This window comes from Oncorhynchus kisutch, linkage group LG8, assembly GCF_002021735.2.
Source record: "Oncorhynchus kisutch isolate 150728-3 linkage group LG8, Okis_V2, whole genome shotgun sequence".
Classification (NCBI taxonomy): domain Eukaryota; kingdom Metazoa; phylum Chordata; class Actinopteri; order Salmoniformes; family Salmonidae; genus Oncorhynchus; species Oncorhynchus kisutch.
In genome coordinates, this window is record NC_034181.2 from 3,227,548 (window position 1) to 3,247,181 (window position 19,634).

Here is a 19,634-nt window from a genome sequence, read left to right on the forward strand (position 1 = left end):
CTTCCTGTATGTTAGCAGTCTGTACGATACTTCCTGTATGTTAGCAGTCTGTACGATACTTCCTGTATGTTAGCAGTCTGTACGATACTTCCTGTATGTTAGCAGTCTGTACGATACTTCCTGTATGTTAGCAGTTTGTACGATACTTCCTGTATGTTAGCAGTCTGTACGATACTTCCTGTATGTTAGCAGTCTGTACGATACTTCCTGTATGTTAGCAGTCTGTACGATACTTCCTGTATGTTAGCAGTCTGTACGATACTTCCTGTATGTTAGCAGTTTGTACGATACTTCCTGTATGTTAGCAGTCTGTACGATACTTCCTGTATGTTAGCAGTCTGTACGATACTTCCTGTATGTTAGCAGTCTGTACGATACTTCCTGTATGTTAGCAGTCTGCACGATACTGCCTGTATGTTAGCAGTCTAGGCTGTAGGTTACGGCCTGTACATTAACAGTCTGTAAGTTACAGTCTGTCTACTATTCTACTGGACTCTCATCGGTCAGAGGTCAGTCCTGATAAGGAGGCGTGAGACATTGCTCACACTTACCATAAACATTAACTGACTACTGGAGCTGATGGTTCCTGATGGAGGCTTGATCTAATGAGATGGTTCCCGATGGAGGCTTGGTCTAATGAGATGGTTCCTGATGGAGGCTTGATCTAATGAGATGGTTCCTGATGGAAGCTTGGTCTAATGAGATGGTTCCTGATGGAGGCTTGATCTAATGAGATGGTTCCTGATGGAGGCTTGATCTAATGAGATGGTTCCTGATGGAGGCTTGATCTAATGAGATGGTTCCTGATGGAGGCTTGGTCTAATGAGATGGTTCCTGATGGAGGCTTGGTCTAATGAGATGGTTCCTGATGGAGGCTTGGTCTAATGAGATGGTTCCTGATGGAGGCTTGGTCTAATGAGATGGTTCCTGATGGAGGCTTGATCTAATGAGATGGTTCCTGATGGAGGCTTGGTCTAATGAGATGGTTCCTGATGGAGGCTTGATCTAATGAGATGGTTCCTGATGGAAGCTTGATCTAATGAGATGGTTCCTGATGGAGGCTTGGTCTAATGAGATGGTTCCTGATGGAGGCTTGATCTAATGAGATGGTTCCTGATGGAAGCTTGATCTAATGAGATGGTTCCTGATGGAAGCTTGGTCTAATGAGATGGTTCCTGATGGAGGCTTGGTCTAATGAGATGGTTCCTGATGGAGGCTTGGTCTAATGAGATGGTTCCTGATGGAAGCTTGATCTAATGAGATGGTTCCTGATGGAGGCTTGGTCTAATGAGATGGTTCCTGATGGAAGCTTGGTCTAATGAGATGGTTCCTGATGGAGGCTTGGTCTAATGATATTAACTGACTACTGGAGCTGTCTAGATTAAATAACGAATGATTCTTGGCATAGCTAAGTGTTACTCTACTTGAGCTGGAGGATAGCCTAGGTTAAGGTCGTTACAGTATATGATTACCATTGACATTAACCACACAACGAAGTATGTAATCACAAGCATTGTTGAATACTAGTTCATGTCGGCATTTTTACTGATATTACATCTTACAGTGAGGTAAAAACAATACTTCATAAAGTACACTGAGAATACAAAACATTAGGAACACCTTCCTCATATTTAGTTGCACCCTCCCTCCATGAAAACAGCAGGTGTTCTTAATATTTCGTATATACTCAGTATATATTCATCAGAAAATATATTATATCCCACAGTACGGTCATATGCCTTTATCGTGGGAACAATAGCCAAACGTTCATATGATGTTAGTTAAATTACGACAGAAAACGGACCACGTTTCAAACTTTTCAAACTTTTCACCACTTCCTGTGTGTAATGGCATTAAATATTTGACCCCAGTCCAGTTAACGACAGGAAGAGAGAAAAGAGCACATCAATTTAATACTCTTAGAGGGATTTATTGGAACACAATGTCTGATTCCCTATGAGACCCATTCCTATGATCTCCTCTTATACCAGAACATGAATCCCGTAGAGATATCCAACCAGAGCAGAGTAATCTCCCAGCCGCCCAGCGGCATCCATCTTGTAAATCCTCACTTGATATAAAGAGACTGTCTGACATGAAACCGTAGGCCTTTGAACACAAACCTAATTATCTGTGTGTGTGTGTGTGTGTGTGACTTTTGTCTGTTGAAAATGTCAAATAAACACCTACATCACACACACACACACACACATGTAGTAACAATCTCACACACTGCACATCTTCATCTACACATCCTCAACTACACATCCTCATCTGCACTTCCTCATCTGCACTTCCTCATCTACACTTCCTCATCTACACTTCCTAAACTACACATCCTCATCTACACTTCCTCATCTACACTTCCTCATCTACACATCCTCATCTACACATCCTCATCTACAAATCCTCATCTACACTTCCTAAACTACACATCCTCATCTACACTTCCTCATCTACACATCCTCAACTACACATCCTCATCTGCACTTCCTCATCTGCACTTCCTCATCTACACTTCCTCATCTACACTTCCTAAACTACACATCCTCATCTACACTTCCTCATCTACACTTCCTCATCTACACATCCTCATCTACACATCCTCATCTACAAATCCTCATCTACACTTCCTAAACTACACATCCTCATCTACACTTCCTCATCTACACATCCTCATCTACACTTCCTCATCTACACATCCTCATCTACACATCCTCATCTACAAATCCTCATCTGCACATCTTCATCTACACATCCTCATCTACACATCCTCATCTACACTTCCTCATCTACACATCCTCATCTACACTTCCTCATCTACACTTCCTCATCTACACTTCCTCATCTACACTTCCTCAACTGCACATCTATCACTCCAGTGTTAATCTGCTAAATTGTCATTACTTCGCCACTATTAGCCTATTTATTGCCGTACCTCCTCACTTCATTTGCACACACTGTAGACATATGTCTCTATTGTGTTATTTGACTGTACGTTTGTTTGACGTGTAACTCTGTGTCGTTGTCGTCTTTGTCGCACTGCTTTGCTCTATCTTGGCCAGGTCGCAGTTTAACTGGCCTACCTGGTTAAATAAAGGTGAAATAAATCAAATAAAGTTTGTTTTTCGAAAAGGAATGTGCTAGAAAGCTCCTCTACAGGCCCGACATTTAAATCAAATATGAGCAATGAAAATCATGTGGACGTGACTGGAAACGAGAGGTCGTTGGTTGATGCAACACCCTGTGATTGGCTGATGACAAAAGTGGGATGTTGACATAACCAGGTGAGGTTGGTGACCAGGATCAGACAGGTTGCTCAGGCTACACACACACACACACACACACACACACACACACACACACACACACACACACACACACACACACACACACACACACACACACACACACACACACACACACACACACACACACACATTTGTGGGGATTAAACCATTGATTCTCATTCAACAACATTAGCACGGATAGCTTGGAATCTAGACCATAAGCAATACGTGCAGATATGCATTGCTAATCAACACTACTGCCACCTTCTGGTTGAGAGTATTTTAACACGTCTGGGTGACTGTCAACTTCCAAGGTCTTTGCTGTGTGAACACAAAAGAGATTGACTGCTGACACTGTTCAGAGGGGCTAAGTACTGTCGGCATACAAACGTTTGAAATTCCTACCGGCGTGTCTGAGCTTTGACCCTAACCCTAAACCTAACCCTAAACTTAACCCTAAACCTAACCCTAAACCTATACCTAACCCTATACCTAACACTCAACCTAACCCTAAACTTAACCCTAAACCTATACCTAACCCTAAACCTAACCCTAAACCTATACCTAACCCTAAACCTAACCCTAAACCTCACCCTAAACCTAACCCTAAACCTAACCCTAAACCTAACCTTAACCCTAAACCTAACCCTAACCCTAAACCTAACCCTAAACCTAACCCTAACCCTAAACCTAAACCTAAACCTAACCCTAAACCTAAACCTAAACCTAAACCTAAACCTAAACCTAAACCTAAGCCTAACCCTAAACCTAACCCTAAACCTAAACTTAACCTAAACCTATACCTAAACCTAACCCTAAACCGAACCCTAAACCTATACCTAACAATAAACCTAACCCTAAACTTAACCCTAAACCTATACCTAACCCTAAACCTAACCCTAAACCTATACCTAACCCTAAACCTAACCCTAAACCTCACCCTAAACCTAACCCTAAACCTAACCTTAACCCTAAACCTAACCCTAACCCTAAACCTAACCCTAACCCTAAACCTAACCCTAACGCTAAACCTAAACCTAACCCTAACCCTAACCCTAACCCTAACCCTAACCCTAAACTTAAACCTAAACCTAACCCTAAACCTAACCCTAAACCTAAACCTAACCCTAAACCTAACCCTAAACCTAACCCCTACCCGCTGACTCCAATTCTTATACCTAACCCCTAAACCTAGTATAGCCTTTTTCCTTGTTGGGACTGGCGGAAATATCCACCCCTGACAGGACTCTGCAGGAATATAACCACAGGCTTCCTCCACTATCTGGAGAAGGGCCATCCATTCATAGGGGGTGTGTGGTCATACACCTTCCACCGCCATGCTGAAAACAACTCTCCAATGGGGTTGAGAAATCGGAAATATGGTGGAAGATATAGAATTGTAAAACCTGGGATGATCATGGAACCAGTTGAGGACCTGATCAGCCCGATGGAAACTCACTTTGTCCCAAATTACAACATGCATTTGCTTCTCAGGATCACCTGGTGTCTCTCTGCTCAGGATCACCTGGTGTCTCTCTGCTCAGGGTCACCTGGTGTCTCTCTGCTCAGGGTCACCTGGTGTCTCTCTGCTCAGGGTCACCTGGTGTCTCTCTGCTCAGGGTCACCTGTTGTCTCTGCTCAGGATCACCTGGTGTCTCTCTGCTCAGGATCACCTGGTGTCTCTCTGCTCAGGATCACCTGGTGTCTCTGCTCAGGATCACCTGGCGTCTCTCTGCTCAGGATCACCTGGCGTCTCTCTGCTCAGGGTCACCTGGTGGTCTCTCTGCTCTGGCTGAAAAACATTGTCATGTAAGGTGTTCAGGAAATGAAGGAGATGGGCAGTGTTGTATGGTCCAACAGTAGCATGACGGTGGAGAGCCACATTGTTGCTCATAGCTGCGCATATGGTGACATTTCCCCCCACGCTGGTCAGGTACATTAGTGATGGCACATTGACCAATGATGTTCCTTCCTCTCCTCCTCGTCTTCGCCTAAATTTAATCCAGCCTCATCTATGAATATGAGTTCCTGGGAGAATGGGACTTGCATCCAACTCCATGATTCTCTGAAATGACAGTAAATATTGTAATTGCTGTATATAGTATAGTTCACTGTCATCATCAATAAGTACAAGAACATTACTGTACCTGCACATATTCCGCACCGTTTATCCTTCACTCTTTGGGAATTCCTTTCAAATGGGACTCTGTAGATGTGCTTCATCCAGAGGTGGTGTTTGTTAAGGATGCGGGAGAGATGGTGTTTGTTCAGGATGCGGGAGAGATGGTGTTTGTTAAGGATGCGGGAGAGATGGTGTTTGTTAAGGATGGGGCAGAGATGGTGTTTGTTAAGGATGGGGCAGAGATGGTGTTTGTTAAGGATGGGGCAGAGATGGTGTTTGTTAAGGATGGGGCAGAGATGGTGTTTGTTAAGGATGGGGCAGAGATGGTGTTTGTTAAGGATGGGGCAGAGATGGTGTTTGTTAAGGATGGGGGAGAGATGGTGTTTGATAAGGATGTGGGAGAGATGGTGTTTGTTAAGGATGCAGGAGAGATGGTGTTAAGGATGCGGGAGAGATACTGTTTGTTAAGGATGCGGGAGAAATGGTGTTTGTTAAGGATGCGGGAGAGATGGTGTTAAGGATGCGGGAGAGATGGTGTTTGTTAAGGATGTGGTAGAGATGGTGTTTGTTAAGGATGCGGGAGAGATGGTGTTTGTTAAGGATGCGGTAGAGATGGTGTTAAGGATGTGGGAGAGATGGGATTTGTTAAGGATGGGGCAGAGATGGTGTTAAGGATGCGGGAGAGATGGTGTTTGTTAAGGATGGGGCAGAGATGGTGTTTGTTAAGGATGGGGGAGAGATGGTGTTAAGGATGCGGGAGAGATGGTGTTAAGGATGCGGGAGAGGTGGTGTTTGTTAAGGATGTGGTAGAGATTGTGTTTGTTAAGGATGGGGAGAGATGGTGTTTGTTAAGGATGCGGGAGAGATGGTGTTAAGGATGCGGGAGAGATGGTGTTTGTTAAGGATGGGGGAGAGATGGTGTTTGATAAGGATGTGGGAGAGATGGTGTTTGTTCAGGATGCAGGAGAGATGGTGTTAAGGATGCGGGAGAGATAGTGTTTGTTAAGGATGCGGGAGAAATGGTGTTTGTTAAGGATGCGGGAGAGATGGTGTTAAGGATGCGGGAGAGATGGTGTTTGTTAAGGATGTGGTAGAGATGGTGTTTGTTAAGGATGCGGGAGAGATGGTGTTTGTTAAGGATGCGGTAGAGATGGTGTTAAGGATGTGGGAGAGATGGGATTTGTTAAGGATGGGGCAGAGATGGTGTTAAGGATGCGGGAGAGATGGTGTTTGTTAAGGATGGGGCAGAGATGGTGTTTGTTAAGGATGGGGGAGAGATGGTGTTAAGGATGCGGGAGAGATGGTGTTAAGGATGCGGGAGAGGTGGTGTTTGTTAAGGATGTGGTAGAGATGGTGTTTGTTAAGGATGGGGAGAGATGGTGTTTGTTAAGGATGGGGGAGAGATGGTGTTTGTTCAGGATGCGGGAGAGATGGTGTTTGTTAAGGATGGGGGAGAGATGGTGTTAAGGATGCGGGAGAGATGGTGTTTGTTAAGGATGGGGCAGAGATGGTGTTTGTTAAGGATGGGGGAGAGATGGTGTTTGTTGATTGTCTTTCACTAACAATGCAGCTAATGTAACCTATAGTGTTAAATATGGACAAAACTTATAAAGTCTATTCACTTGATGGGAATATGAGACTCAATCTCTCTATGTTGGGGAAGCTACTCTGAAAATATAGTTTACCAAGCTACCAGTTGCTTATGGCTGCAATCCCGCTAACGGGATCGATATGACAACTACCAGTGAAAATAGAGGGTGCCAAATTCAAACCACAGAAATCTCATAATTACAATTCCTAAAACATACATGTGTTTTATATCATTTTAAAGTTAATCTTGTTGTTAATCCCACCAAAGTGTCCGATCGATAGGAAGCTGATGTGTGGGGACGGAGGTCTTTAGTAGTGACCAGCCTCCTTCGCCCTAGCCAAGAAACGAAGACAGGGTTCATCTCCTTAGGCCCCCATCAGGACACATGTCCTTAGGCCAGGCCCCCATCAGGACATATCTCCTTAGGCCAAGCCCCCATCAGGACACATCTCCTTAGGCCAAGCCCCCATCAGGACACATCTCCTTAGGCCAAGCACCCATCAGGACACCTCTCCTTAGGCCAAGCCCCCATCAGGACACCTCTCCTTAGGCCAAGCCCCCATCAGGACACATCTCCTTAGGCCCCCCATCAGGACACATCTCCTCAGGCCAAGCCCCCATCAGGACACATCTCCTTAGGCCCCCATCAGGACACATCTCCTAAGGCCAAGCCACCATCAGGACATATCTCCTTAGGCCAAGCCCCCATCAGGATACATCTTCTTAGGCGCCCATCAGGACACATCTCCTTAGTCCCCCATCAGGACACATCTCCTTAGGCCAAGCCCTCATCAGGACACATCTCCTTAGGCCCCCCATCAGGACACATCTCCTCAGGCCAAACCCCCATCAGGACACATCTCCTTAGGCCCCCATCAGGACACATCTCCTTAGGCCAAGCCCCCATCAGGACACATCTCCTTAGGCCCCCCATCAGGACACATCTCCTCAGGCCAAGCCCCCATCAGGACACATCTCCTTAGGCCCCCATCAGGACACATCTCCTTAGGCCAAGCCACCATCAGGACATATCTCCTTAGGCCAAGCCCCCATCAGGATACATCTTCTTAGGCGCCCATCAGGACACATCTCCTTAGGCCCCCATCAGGACACATCTCCTTAGGCCAAGCACCCATCAGGACACCTCTCCTTAGGCCAAGCCCCCATCAGGACACATCTCCTTAGGCCCCCATCAGGACATCTCCTTAGGCCCCCATCAGGACACATCTCCTTAGGCCCCCATCAGGACACATCTCCTTAGGCCCCCATCAGGACACATCTCCTTAGGTCAAGCCCCCATCAGGACACATCTCCTTAGGCCAAGCCCCCATCAGGACACATCTCCTTATGCCATGCCCCCATCAGGACACATCTCCTTAGGCCAAGCCCCCATCAGGGCACATCTCCTTAGGCCAAACCCCCATCAGGACACATTTCCATAGGCCAAGCCCCCATCAGGACACATCTCCTTAGGCCAAGCCCCCATCAGGGCACATCTCCTTAGGCCAAGCCCCCATCAGGACACATTTCCATAGGCCAAGCCCCCATCAGGACACATCTCCTAAGGCCAAGCCCCCATCAGGATACATCTCCTTAGGCCAAGCCCCCATCAGGAGCCATCAGCTCTAGTAGTGTGTGTGTGTGTGTGTGTGTGTGTGTGTGTGTGTGTGTGTGTGTGTGTGTGTGTGTGTGTGTGTGTGTGTGTGTGTGTGTGTGTGTGTATATATGTGTGTGTGTGTGTGTGTGTGATGGAATGGGAGCCAGCGCAGCGGAGGGAGAGAGCTGTTAGAGCCTGGTATGGAGCCAACTGGCAGGGTGCCAGCATGACCTGGCTGTTCTCTCTCTGTGTGTGTGCATGTGTGTGCGCGTTCGCGTGTTGTGTGAGCGGCAGGTAGCGGTTAAGCGTAGTTGGGGCCATTAATCGAAAGGTCTCTGGTTAGAATCCCGAGCCCTACTGGGTGTTCTGTCCCCTGAACCCTGAATGCTTCTGTAAATGGGCTGTTCCCTAATGAACTCCTGGTTCCTCCACATGGAGCTCTGACACTCATACACTATCCCTCTCTCTGGGTTTTTCTAGGAGTGTGTGGAATACACTAGGCTCACACATACAGTACAACACACACACACACACACACACACACACACACACACACACACACACACACACACACACACACACACACACACACACACACACACACACACACACACACACACACACACACACACACACACACACACACACTCACTCACTACAAGCAGGGTGTTTCCCAGGTGCTGGTGGGACACACTTGGCTCACACACACACTTCCTCCTGCTATTTTGCAACAGCTGGCTGTATACGGTACACTAAGGTCTCAGCACACGGCACAGTGAGGTAAGGGAGGGTAATCATACCTTCACCTATCACAGGGTTTCTCTAGTATATATAGAATTATTGATTGCCTCCCCTATATCTGTCAGTTCCTCAGTTTCATCCCCGTGTCAGCATTAATGTTGTTTTGTTTCCTCTTGTCCAGACGCTGTTCTTGTTTTGTTTCATGTCCTTTATTTATAAATGGGACATGAAATGGGGGATGACTCAGCTGGCTCGAGAGGTTTTCTTGCCCCAGCCGGCTTGTCAGGCTTCCACGCCTTGTCCAGCTCGTCAGGTTTATCCAGGTGGGAAGCTGGGTGACGCCCCTAGAGGGAGGGGGGGGGGGTTCTGTCACGTCTGCTCCTGGGTCCTCCTCTCTAGCGCTCAAGGGCTAGTTAACACATGAAGTTCTGAGAACCATATGTTTCTTAGATCTTGGTGAGGGTGTGGTCGTCCTATTGTTTATTTTGCAAACAGCCTTCCCACAACTTTCTGGGAATGGTGCTGAATAGTTGCTTGTCTTTGGAACATTCTCAGCACATTTAAGGTTCTGAACAACAACAAAAAAAACGTTATTTTCTTTAACAGAATGTTTCCTAAAAGTAAAAAAATAATAATAATGGTTACATTTAATTTTGAATTTTGGTTCTAGGAGTGTTTTCTAGCTGGTTTGATACTGGGGATGTTTTTCAAGTTGTTTCCGAGTACGTTCATGAAACAACGTTATTTTGTGGAAATTTCAGTACTTCAGCATAAAGTGTAATATAGGTTTCTTCACGGTTCTATTTTTAAAGTCATGTTCTCAAGTTGTTTCCGAGAACGTTAAGAAAATGTATTTACAACCTATTTACAAGTATTGTACAATAAACAGAATTAAATGACATGATATCTCCATCCTGGTGGCACAGTTGACTAATTCCATGGCTAGAAAACAGAAAGGTCATAGGCTTGAATCTCACTGATGCTGTGCCACATTAAAAATAAATGTGTTGGCATGATTAATGCCTAAGCAAATTCCTTTCCATGTGTCCTCTCTGCGCAGTTAACCCCAACTAAGCTAGCAGTGTTATTTAATAACTTATAACTGTTGTTCTCAGAATGTTAATACAACCTCCCAGGAAACCTTTCAGGGAACCAGGAGTTAAACGTTCTCAGAACCTCCCTGCAACCTAAAAATGTATGTTCCTACTATAGGCAACATTTTCACTTTCGTTCCCAGAACGTTTTTACAAAAAAACAGTTTTACCAGTCAGGAAACGTATCGCTTCATTCCCAGAAGCATTGAGAAACCTCAGAGATGTGAACCAGGTCAACCTCAGAGAAATGAACTGTTCTCTTGCCACCTGGTGACTGTTCTCCCCCCATCCACTAGACAACAACACCACCTGGTGACTGTTCTCCCCATCCACTAGACAACAACACCACCTGGTGACTGTTCTCCCCATCCACTAGACAACAACACCACCTGGTGACTGTTCTCCCCATCCACTAGACAACAACACCACCTGGTGACTGTTCTCCCCATCCACTAGACAACAACACCACCTGGTGACTGTTCTCCCCATCCACTAGACAACAACACCACCTGGTGACTGTTCTCCCCATCCACTAGACAACAACACCACCTGGTGACTGTTCTCCCCCCATCCACTAGACAACAACACCACCTGGTGACTGTTCTCCCCATTCACTAGACAACAACACCACCTGGTGACTGTTCTCCCCCCATCCACTAGACAACAACACCACCTGGTGACTGTTCTCCCCATCCACTAGACAACAACACCACCTGGTGACTGTTCTCCCCATCCACTAGACAACAACACCACCTGGTGACTGTTCTCCCCATCCACTAGACAACAACACCACCTGGTGACTGTTCTCCCCCCATCCACTAGACAACAACACCACCTGGTGACTGTTCTCCCCCCATCCACTAGACAACAACACCACCTGGTGACTGTTCTCCCCATCCACTAGACAACAACACCACCTGGTGACTGTTCTCCCCATCACCTAGACAACAACACCACCTGGTGACTGTTCTCCCCATCACCTAGACAACAACACCACCTGGTGACTGTTCTCCCCATCCACTAGACAACAACACCACCTGGTGACTGTTCTCCCCATCCACTAGACAACAACACCACCTGGTGACTGTTCTCCCCATCCACTAGACAACAACACCACCTGGTGACTGTTCTCCCCATCACCTAGACAACAACACCACCTGGTGACTGTTCTCCCCATCCACTAGACAACAACACCACCTGGTGACTGTTCTCCCCATCCACTAGACAACAACACCACCTGGTGACTGTTCTCTCCCCATCCACTAGACAACAACACCACCTGGTGACTGTTCTCCCCCCATCCACTAGACAACAACACCACCTGGTGACTGTTCTCCCCCCATCCACTAGACAACAACACCACCTGGTGACTGTTCTCCCCATCCACTAGACAACAACACCACCTGGTGACTGTTCTCCCCATCCACTAGACAACAACACCACCTGGTGACTGTTCTCCCCCCATCCACTTGTGCTAAAAGAAAACACTGTAAAATTGGTTATAGGACACAAATATACTAACATGTTATGACTAAATCTGCTGAGATTGAGATTAACATGAAAGTAAATCAATTGCAACAGACAAGATATTCTCTGGCAGCAGCCACGTTGTTTTTTTCAATTGAGTTATATTTCTTATTGTAAATAGCTCCCTCTACTGAAATCTTTGTATGACAGCTGGCCTTTCATTATATCAATCTACTCAATATATGACAGGAGCCCTGACACCAAAGGGACAACATCTACTCTGAAATCTTTCAACAGAAAAAGGTGTCTGTACAAATACACAGTCAAGTCAGTGGAGTGATGTCAGGCCCTGATAGAGGGATAGTCAGTAGAGTGATGTCAGGCCCTGATAGAGGGATAGTCAGTAGAGTGGTGTCAGGACCTGGTAGAGGGATAGTCAGTCTAGAGTGATGTCAGGACCTGATAGAGGGATAGTCAGTCTAGAGTGATGTCAGGCCCTGATAGAGGGATAGTCAGTCTAGAGTGATGTCAGGCCCTGATAGAGGGATAGTCAGTAGAGTGATGTCTGGCCCTGATAGAGGATAGTCAGTAGAGTGGTGTCAGGACCTGATAGAGGGATAGTCAGTCTAGAGTGATGTCAGGACCTGATAGAGGGATAGTCAGTCTAGAGTGATGTCAGGCCCTGATAGAGGGATAGTCAGTCTAGAGTGGTGTCAGGCCCTGATAGAGGGATAGTCAGTAGAGTGATGTCAGGCCCTGATAGATGGATAGTCAGTCTAGAGTGATGTCAGGACCTGATAGAGGGATAGTCAGTCTAGAGTGATGTCAGGACCTGATAGAGGGATAGTCAGTCTAGAGTGGTGTCAGGCCCTGATAGAGGGATAGTCAGTAGAGTGGTGTCCGGACCTGATAGAGGGATAGTCAGTCTAGAGTGATGTCAGGACCTGATAGAGGGATAGTCAGTCTAGAGTGATGTCAGGCCCTGATAGAGGGATAGTCAGTAGAGTGATGTCAGGCCCTGATAGAGGGATAGTCAGTCTAGAGTGATGTCAGGCCCTGATAGAGGGATAGTCAGTAGAGTGATGTCAGGCCCTGATAGAGGGATAGTCAGTAGAGTGGTGTCAGGACCTGATAGAGGGATAGTCAGTCTAGAGTGATGTCAGGACCTGATAGAGGGATAGTCAGTCTAGAGTGATGTCAGGCCCTGATAGAGGGATAGTCAGTCTAGAGTGGTGTCAGGCCCTGATAGAGGGATAGTCAGTAGAGTGATGTCAGGCCCTGATAGAGGGATAGTCAGTCTAGAGTGATGTCAGGACCTGATAGAGGGATAGTCAGTCTAGAGTGATGTCAGGACCTGATAGAGGGATAGTCAGTCTAGAGTGGTGTCAGGCCCTTATAGAGGGATAGTCAGTAGAGTGGTGTCCGGACCTGATAGAGGGATAGTCAGTCTAGAGTGATGTCAGGACCTGATAGAGGGATAGTCAGTCTAGAGTGATGTCAGGCCCTGATAGAGGGATAGTCAGTAGAGTGATGTCAGGCCCTGATAGAGGGATAGTCAGTCTAGAGTGATGTCAGGCCCTGATAGAGGGATAGTCAGTCTCAAGTGATGTCAGGACCTGATAGAGGGATAGTCAGTAGAGTGATGTCAGGACCTGATAGAGGGATAGTCAGTCTAGAGTGATGTCAGGCCCTGATAGAGGGATAGTCAGTCTAGAGTGATGTCAGGCCCTGATAGAGGGATAGTCAGTAGAGTGATGTCAGGCCCTGATAGAGGGATAGTCAGTAGAGTGGTGTCCGGACCTGATAGAGGGATAGTCAGTCTAGAGTGATGTCAGGACCTGATAGAGGGATAGTCAGTCTAGAGTGATGTCAGGCCCTGATAGAGGGATAGTCAGTCTAGAGTGGTGTCAGGCCCTGATAGAGGGATAGTCAGTAGAGTGATGTCAGGCCCTGATAGAGGGATAGTCAGTCTAGAGTGATGTCAGGACCTGATAGAGGGATAGTCAGTCTAGAGTGATGTCAGGACCTGATAGAGGGATAGTCAGTCTAGAGTGGTGTCAGGCCCTGATAGAGGGATAGTCAGTAGAGTGATGTCAGGACCTGATAGAGGGATAGTCAGTCTAGAGTGGTGTCAGGCCCTGATAGAGGGATAGTCAGTCTAGAGTGATGTCAGGACCTGATAGAGGGATAGACAGTCTAGAGTGATGTCAGGCCCTGATAGAGGGATAGTCAGTATAGAGTGGTGTCAGGCCCTGATAGAGGGATAGTCAGTAGAGTGATGTCAGGACCTGATAGGGGGATAGTCAGTCTAGAGTGATGTCAGGACCTGATAGAGGGATAGACAGTCTAGAGTGGTGTCAGGCCTGATAAAGGGATAGTCAGTCTAGAGTGATGTCAGGCCCTGATAGAGGGATAGTCAGTAGAGTGATGTCAGGACCTGATAAAGGGATAGTCAGTCTAGAGTGGTAGTGTTGTGTAGTATATTGTAGTGTGTATAGTACCATGTTGTGGTAGTGTATTGTGTATAGTACTGTGGTGTGGTAGTGTATTGTGTATAGTACTATGGTGTGGTAGTGTGTATAGTACTATGGTGTGGTAGTGTATTGTGTATAGTACTGTGGTAGTGTATTGTGTATAGTACTATGGTGTGGTAGTGTGTATAGTACTATGGTAGTGTATTGTGTATAGTACTATGGTGTGGTAGTGTGTATAGTACTATGGTAGTGTATTGTGTATAGTACTATGGTGTGGTAGTGTGTATAGTACTATGGTAGTGTATTGTGTATAGTACTATGGTAGTGTATTGTGTATAGTACTATGGTGTGGTAGTGTGTATAGTACTATGGTAGTGTATTGTGTATAGTACTATGGTGTGGTAGTGTGTATAGTACTATGGTAGTGTATTGTGTATAGTACTATGGTAGTGTATTGTGTATAGTACTATGGTAGTGTAGTGTGTATAGTACTATGGTGTGGTAGTGTATTGTGTATAGTACTATGGTAGTGTATTGTGTATAGTACTATGGTAGTGTATTGTGTATAGTACTATGGTAGTGTATTGTGTATAGTACTATGGTGTGGTAGTGTATTGTGTATAGTACTATGGTGTGGTAGTGTGTATAGTACTATGGTGTGGTAGTGTATTGTGTATAGTACTATGGTGTGGTAGTGTGTATAGTACTATGGTGTGGTAGTGTATTGTGTATAGTACTATGGTGTGGTAGTGTATTGTGTATAGTAGATAATATACAAAAGTGAAATAAACAATAACTCTCTCCCTCTGTATCTCTCTTTTATCTCTCTCTGTCTCTCTGTATCTCTCTCTGTCTCTGTCTCTCTGTATCTCTCTCTGTCTCTCTGTATCTCTCTCTGTCTCTCTGTATCTCTCTCTGTCTCTTTCTCTCTGTCTCTTTCTCTCTCTCTGTCTCTCTCTCTCTCTCTCTCTCTCTCGCTCTCTCTCTCTCTGTATCTCTCTCTCTGTATCTCACTCTCTCTGTCTCTGTCTCAGTTTCTCTCTTCTCTCTCCTCTCTCAGTCAATTCAATTCAAGGGGCTGTATTGGCATGGGAAACATATGTTAACATTGCCAAAGCAAGTGAAGTAGATCATAAACAAAAATGAAATAATCCATTTACAGTGAACATTACACTCACAAAAGTTCAAAAAATAATAAAGACATTTCAAATGTCATATTATATATATATATACAGTGTTGTAACAATGTGCAAATAGTTAAAGTACAAAAGGGAAAATAAATTAACATAATTATCGGTTGTATTTATAATGGTGTTTGTTCTTCACTGGTTGACCTTTTCTCGTGGCAACAGGTCACAAGTCTTGCTGCTGTGATGGCACACTGTGGTATTTCACCCAGTAGATATGGGAGTTTATCAAAATTGGGTTTGTTTTAGCCTGCATCCATACTTATGTCATTGAGATATTCTCAATCTGTTAATCATCATTTACTTGTTAATAGATGCTTGTTGTTTCTACTTCAAATACTTTGTATGGTGTGTTTGTTTTGGTACGACGCTGACTTCAGTTTATCAGTCAAAATATACAAGTACTCAAATCCACTATTTCTTATGAAAAATATTTAAAAAGAGAGAAATTCCCAGCCTTGGCTACAGGAGGGTATCTGTTCAGGAAAACTGAATGGAGACGACCAAAGAGTTTAAAGGTGTGACCGTCTCCTGTTTTTCAGCCATTAAAGGTTGTTCTTCTGAGGCTGGGAGGCTGGGGGGCTGGGGAGCTGGAGAGCTGGGGAGCTGGGAGGCTGGGAGGCTGGGAGGCAGGGGAGCTGGGAGGCAGGGGAGCTGGGAGGCAGGGAGGCTGGGAGGCAGGGGAGCTGGGAGGCAGGGAGGCTGGGAGGCAGGGGAGCTGGGAGGAAGGGAGGCTGGGAGGCAGGGGAGCTGGGAGGCTGGGAGGCAGGGAGCCAGGGAGGCTGGGAGGCAGGGGAGCTGGGAGGAAGGGAGGCTGGGAGGCAGGGGAGCTGGGAGGAAGGGAGGCTGGGAGGCAGGGAGGCTGGGAGGCAGGGAGGCTGGGAGGCAGGGAGGCTGGGAGGCTGGGAGGCAGGGAGGGAGGGAGGCTGGGAGGCTGGGAGTCTGAGAACAGCTCTAATTGTTCCCTCCCTACCGTGGATAAAATGTATGTCCATGATATTGTTCCTTCACAGAGGAGACACGGCATCTGTTAGTTTCCAGCCACTCTGTTTCCTGATATTCGTTCTTCACAGAGGAGACACAGCGTTTGTTAGTTTCCAGCCACTCTGTTCCCTGATACTGTTCCTTCACAGAGGAGACACAGCGTCTGTTATTTTCCAGCCACTCTGTTTCCTGATATTCGTCCTTCACAGAGGAGACACGGCATCTGTTAGTTTCCAGCCACTCTGTTTCCTGATATTCGTCCTTCACAGAGGAGACACGGCATCTGTTAGTTTCCAGCCACTCTGTTTCCTGATACTGTTCCTTCACAGAGGAGACACGGCATCTGTTAGTTTCCAGCCACTCTGTTTCCTGATATTCATCCTTCACAGAGGAGACACGGCATCTGTTAGTTTCCAGCCACTCTGTTTCCTGATATTCGTCCTTCACAGAGGAGACACGGCATCTGTTAGTTTCCAGCCACTCTGTTTCCTGGTATTCGTCCTTCACAGAGGAGACACAGCGTCTGTTAGTTTCCAGCCACTCTGTTTCCAGATCACAAGATACTCTTTCTTATATGATCAATTTAGAACACTCAAGGTTACTCACAGATTGTCTTAAATCTGTAACAACAATTACGGATTCACATCTGCTCTTATTCACAAACAAAATAAACAATAGATGGTTTTTAAAGGTTTATGTGAACCAAATAATAGTAAATAGGTATTAAAATAGTATAGTGACGACAGTCTTCATATGTTGTGTTTTGGTCTACTTGTCTACTGTACCTTCCATTTGGTGTTTTTGGTGTGAAAGTACACTAGTATGAGATAGTGGAGGTACTCGTTGATAGTCATTTAATCGTGAATGTTGTTTTCTAAAACACTTCACCGTTTTGAAATGGCTTCAATATAGTAGAATACACGTCAATACAATAGTATACACTTCAATACAGTAGTATACACGTCAATACAGTAGTACACACTTCAATACAGTAGTATACACGTCAATACAGTAGTACACACTTCAATACAGTAGAATACACGTCAATACAGTAGTACAAACTTCAATACAGTAGAATACACGTCAATACAGTAGAATACACGTCAATACAGTAGTATACACTTCAATACAGTAGAATACACGTCAATACAGTAGTATACACTTCAATACAGTAGAATACACGTCAATACAGTAGTATACACTTCAATACAGTAGAATACACGTCAATACAGTAGTATACACGTCAATACAGTAGTATACACTTCAATACAGTAGTATACACTTCAATACAGTAGAATACACGTCAATACAGTAGTATACACGTCAATACAGTAGTATACACTTCAATACAGTAGTATACACTTCAATACAGTAGAATACACGTCAATACAGTAGTATACACGTCAATACAGTAGTATACACTTCAATACAGTAGAATACACGTCAATACAGTAGTACACACTTCAATACAGTAGTACACACTTCAATACAGTAGAATACACGTCAATACAGTAGTATACACGTCAATACAGTAGAATACACGTCAATACAGTAGAATACACGTCAATACAGTAGTATACACTAATGGAAATAACATGAATGAATGTTTCAATGATCTTCTTGGTGTGATTGTTTTGTCCATGAAATGGTTGCCCTGAGGCCAGGTTTAATCAGATTGTCTCCCTCCCCTTCTTGTCTTCTAGTTGTACGAGTTGGACAACGATGTCAAGAGGAAAGAGTTTCTTGATGACCTCTTCAGTTTTATGCAGAAGAGAGGTGAGTTGTTATTAAGATATAATCATTATATATTCATAATAATAGCAATAATAACAATGTAACCATTTATTTCAATGGGGGGGAGCGGAGGGGAGCTGAGGGGAGCTGAGGGGAGGGGAGTGGAGGGGAATATAGCTGAAGGGAGGGGAGCGGAGGGGAGGGGAATATAGCTGAGGGGAGGGGAGCGGAGGGGAATATTGCTGAGGGGAGGGGAGTGGAGGGGAATATAGCTGAGGGGAGGGGAGTGGAGGGGAATATAGCTGAGGGGAGGGGAGGGGAATATAGCTGAGGGGAGGGGAGGGGAGTGGAGGGGAATATAGCTGAGGGGAGCGGAGGGGAATATTGCTAAGGGGATGGGAGTGGAGGGGAATATAGCTGAGGGGAGGGGAAGGGAGTGGAGGGGAATATAGCTGAGGGAAGGGGAGCGGAGGGGAATATAGCTGAGGGGAGGGGAGTGGAGGGGAATATAGCTGAGGGGAGGGGAGGGGAGTGGAATATAGCTGAGGGGAGGGGAGGGGAGTGGAGGGGAATATAGCTGAGGGGAGGGGAGGGGAGTGGAGGGGAATATAGCTGAGGGGAGGGGAGGGGAGTGGAGGGGAATATAGCTGAGGGGAGGGGAGGGGAGTGGAATATAGCTGAGGGGAGGGGAGGGGAGTGGAGGGGAATATTGCTGAGGGGAGGGGAGTGGAGGGGAATATAGCTGAGGGGAGGGGAGGGGAGTGGAGGGGAATATAGCTGAGGGAAGGGGAGCGGAGGGGAATATAGCTGAGGGGAGGGGAGTGGAGGGGAATATAGCTGAGGGGAGGGGAGTGGAGGGGAATATAGCTGAGGGGAGGGGAGGGGAATATAGCTGAGGGGAGGGGAGCGGAGGGGAATATAGCTGAGGGGAGGGGAGCGGAGGGGAATATAGCTGAGGGGAGGGGAGTGGAGGGGAATATAGCTGAGGGGAGGGGAGGGGAGCGGAGGGGAATATAGCTGAGGGGAGGGGAGCGGAGGGGAATATAGCTGAGGGGAGGGGAGGGGAGGGGAATATAGCTGAGGGGAGGGGAGCGGAGGGGAATATAGGGAGGGGAGGGGAATATAGCTGAGGGGAGGGGAGCGGAGGGGAGGGGAATATTGCTGAGGGGAGGGGAGGGGTGCGGAGGGGAGGGGAATATTATTGAGGGGAGGGGAGGGGAGTGGAGGGGAATATTGCTGAGGGGAGGGGAGTGGAGGGGAATATAGCTGAGGGGAGGGGAGTGGAGGGGAATATAGCTGAGGGGAGGGGAGTGGAGGGGAATATAGCTGAGGGGAGGGGAGTGGAGGGGAATA

At 46.3% G+C, this 19,634-nt stretch overlaps 1 protein-coding gene across 2 annotated transcripts in view; it reads left to right on the forward strand.

Moving 5' to 3' along the window:
• The window catches only part of LOC109879534 (AT-rich interactive domain-containing protein 3A-like), a 235,878-nt gene that overhangs the window by 139,330 nt on the left and 76,914 nt on the right, over nt 1-19,634 (forward strand). For both annotated transcript variants that reach the window (XM_031829552.1, XM_031829553.1), the window contains one exon: nt 18,251-18,323. In XM_031829552.1, the coding sequence (XP_031685412.1) occupies nt 18,251-18,323 (73 nt within the window). The remainder of the gene's footprint in view (nt 1-18,250; nt 18,324-19,634) is intronic.